Here is a 3,228-nt window from a genome sequence, read left to right on the forward strand (position 1 = left end):
CTTGCGCCATCACAGTCTGTTAAAAGTGTCCAAAAAATAGAAATTTAATTTTGCATCTAAAAAACATTATATATCCTCGCTCTTGTTAAAAATCTCAAGATCACTTATTGTTATGTGTTGTGATCTGTATGGTGTATTTTTTCACTAAAATGTATTTTTAATTTCAGGGATGAATCTTCTTCTGCAACTTTTTACTTCAGAGAGGATACTGAGCCAGGAATAAAAAAGCATCCATCATGTGACATAGCCAAGCCTGTGTCTGATAATCTGGAGGAGGTTTGGATGTACTACAGGCCGTTGAAGTCGGGCGAGAATGAGTTTCCTCTAAGAAACAAGCAAGTGAGAAAGTCACCTTACTCGTTACTCATCTGATATCCAAAACATAGTCTTCCTTTGCTAGTCATTCCCAGGACCCACCATTAATCATTATGCTTTTATGTATTTAGTGTTAGTGACCGTTAACTCTACATCTTTTTGTGGATAATTCCTGGAATGAATTGTGGTCCTGGCTAATGCACCATTTAAGGAACTGTCTGTGCTCCATGCAAACGATGATTCAAATTTCATTTATTTTTCAGGTAAAGCAAAGAGCAGATGAATGCATCAGAGCCTTGGATATTCTCTTTGACATTAATTCAGGAAAGTCTGTGGAGAACGTCTTACAGTGTGACTTTGATTTGTCAACAATGGAGGTGAATATTGCAATAAGTTTAAACTCAATTAGTTTAGTTCAAATTGAGAACTGCTCAATCATATTCTGCGAAGTGCTGATGACAATGAGCCTTCCTGGATTTCAGAACTCCATGGACTTGTGTAGAATAGCAATTATGGGACATTCCTTCGGAGGTGCGACGGTGATCGAATGTTTGTGCAAGGACGTCAAATTCAAGTATGTTTTGAGCTGATTAGGATGCCCCGTACATATCATGACAACTATGAGTTATGAGATCTTGTGGGTAGATGATAAATGTTTACTAAGCTGTCTGAGGAACGATGTTCCTTGGCCTTTACTTTATCCTTCACACTGGTGTCTGTGAAAACCTCTGCAAGTTTTCTGATTATTTTAGATGCATTTTCATACATACTGGCATGCTACTTGAAATCTTGTCATGCACTCTAAATAGCAATATTGGGAGAATCATTTAAGAAAAATTCAATTTTTAGCATGATTTTTCAGGAACAAATTAAACTAGCCAAGAAAGACACATTCACTTGGTAAATTAATTACAGTAGCATGTTGGTAGCACCATGTAGTTTGTAAGAAGAGATTAAAAAACGAAATAATCATCCTGGCATCCTCAATGTTGCTTCCTAGGTGTGGTGTGGCACTGGACACCTGGATGTTTCCTCTGGATGAGGAGATCTTCCCAGGAGTGAAGCAGCCAATCTTTTTTATAAACTCTGAAAAATTCCAGTGGATTGGGAATATCATCCGCATGAAGAAGTTGGACTCTGCTATCTTTCCTAGAAAAATGATAACCATCAAGTCAGTCTCTTTTTTTTTTCAAGTCAAGTTGTAATTCAGTCTGAAAAATGTGCTTCATTTAATTGTGCTGTACTATTTTTGGCAGAGGGACGGTCCATCAGAGCTTCCCAGATTTCACATTTCTTACTGGGAACTGGATTGGAAGGCTCATGAAGCTAAAAGGAGATATTGATCCACACATAGCCTTGGATCTTTCTAACAAAGCAACTTTGGCTTTTCTTCAACGCCACTTAAGTGAGTTATTTACGTTTTTGGGTTTGTGTGCTCCAGATCACTTTCTGTTTATTTAACTACACTTAAAAGGTTTGGGGTCAACAACATTACATCACATCCCCCAAACATTACATCACATCACGTCAGTAGTGTGCATAATACTGTTTTTGCAATATCTAACATCTTTTTATTTTCTAGATATGGACAGAGACTTTAATCAGTGGGATCCTTTAATTGATGGAAAAGATGACAACTTGATTCCAGGAACCAACATTACTATACCACAGTCATCTATTTAATCGAGTAACATGAAATGTGTATCAGCACAATGATTTTGTAATCTTGCAAATGCACATTTAACAAATGGGAGTCAGAAGGTTACATGTTTGAGAAAGGGCCAATCTATCATTATGCAAAATCTGTTTTTGAAATTTCATAAGAGAACATTTTTGACTGCTGTGTATGAATACGATTGAATTTGCACTATGGATTAGACTGTGAGCTGATGTAAATTTCATTGCGCATTTTTTAAATGGCAAAACTACACAATCTATACAGGATGACTTGTAAATGGTACCACTTGCTAACAGCCACATATTTGCAAAACAGTGCAATAGACTTTAAAGTTTTTAACACTTCACCATCCTTTATCGTGCCTTAATGTTTTTAGAGTTATAGAAAGTGGGTTTTTATATCAATGCAATGTTTTCAATAAATCTGTGACTGATGTTATAAGGGGACAGTTAGCAGACAACCATTTGGAAATATGAAATACCATACTGTGAAATATATTCATCATAGCCTGCTTGTTTCACCCTAACAATCTGGAAAGTAGAAAGTAATCCCATAGTTTTCCTCTGAATCTGTTACTAATTTCCGGATTTGTAAGTCAATAGAATTGTTTTTACACTACTAATTCCTGGTCAGTGAAAAACTCTGAAATGTCAGCATTTCTATGGTTTCCAGTAAAGCCACAAAATGCAAAGTTGTTTATATGTATATGGGATTTTGTTTATTAAACCGAATATATGACTTTTGGTATTTGTCCCCCCCCCCCATACAAAAAGTCTTCATAACACTAAGTAATGTTCATACAAGTGCTACACACAAAAGTTGCATATTTATTAAAGAAAATTTCAACAAGTTTCCACAAAATGCAGCAAATTGTTTTCACGGCAATGTAAACATTTAAGAGCATTTGAACAAGAAACAATAGCCCGGGATAAAGTACAATTTAGAAACATGGTTTCAAAATGCAATAAGGAATCCAGCGAAAGGCTGTGTAATAACAAAAAACAACAGCCTTCATCTGCAAAGAGAAATCACTGAACAGTAATGGAAGGAGAAAACAAAACTACAGCTCTATGAACAACAGAAGTGCTTATTGTTGCTATTATACGGTTTATGGTATTAGTTAAGACAAAAAAACCTTAATACATCAAGCTGTTGGCAATATAAATGTGATTAACCAAAAAAAAAAAAACCACATTACATAAGTAACTTGCCTCTTAGGATACATCAACCATCTA

At 35.6% G+C, this 3,228-nt stretch overlaps 1 protein-coding gene across 2 annotated transcripts in view; it reads left to right on the forward strand.

Moving 5' to 3' along the window:
- Nucleotides 1–3,177, forward strand: part of LOC107553483 (platelet-activating factor acetylhydrolase-like) — a 7,249-nt gene extending 4,072 nt beyond the window's left edge. For both annotated transcript variants that reach the window (XM_016235694.1, XM_016235693.1), the window contains exons 6-11: nucleotides 168–339; nucleotides 579–692; nucleotides 798–889; nucleotides 1,316–1,486; nucleotides 1,572–1,720; nucleotides 1,898–3,177. In XM_016235694.1, coding sequence (XP_016091180.1) covers nucleotides 168–339; nucleotides 579–692; nucleotides 798–889; nucleotides 1,316–1,486; nucleotides 1,572–1,720; nucleotides 1,898–1,998 — 799 coding nt within the window. In that variant the 3' untranslated portion in view covers nucleotides 1,999–3,177. The remainder of the gene's footprint in view (nucleotides 1–167; nucleotides 340–578; nucleotides 693–797; nucleotides 890–1,315; nucleotides 1,487–1,571; nucleotides 1,721–1,897) is intronic.
- The last annotated feature ends 51 nt before the right edge of the window (nucleotides 3,178–3,228 follow it).

This window comes from Sinocyclocheilus grahami, unplaced genomic scaffold (genome assembly GCF_001515645.1).
Source record: "Sinocyclocheilus grahami isolate Dianchi unplaced genomic scaffold, SAMN03320097.WGS_v1.1 scaffold473.1, whole genome shotgun sequence".
Taxonomy (NCBI): domain Eukaryota; kingdom Metazoa; phylum Chordata; class Actinopteri; order Cypriniformes; family Cyprinidae; genus Sinocyclocheilus; species Sinocyclocheilus grahami.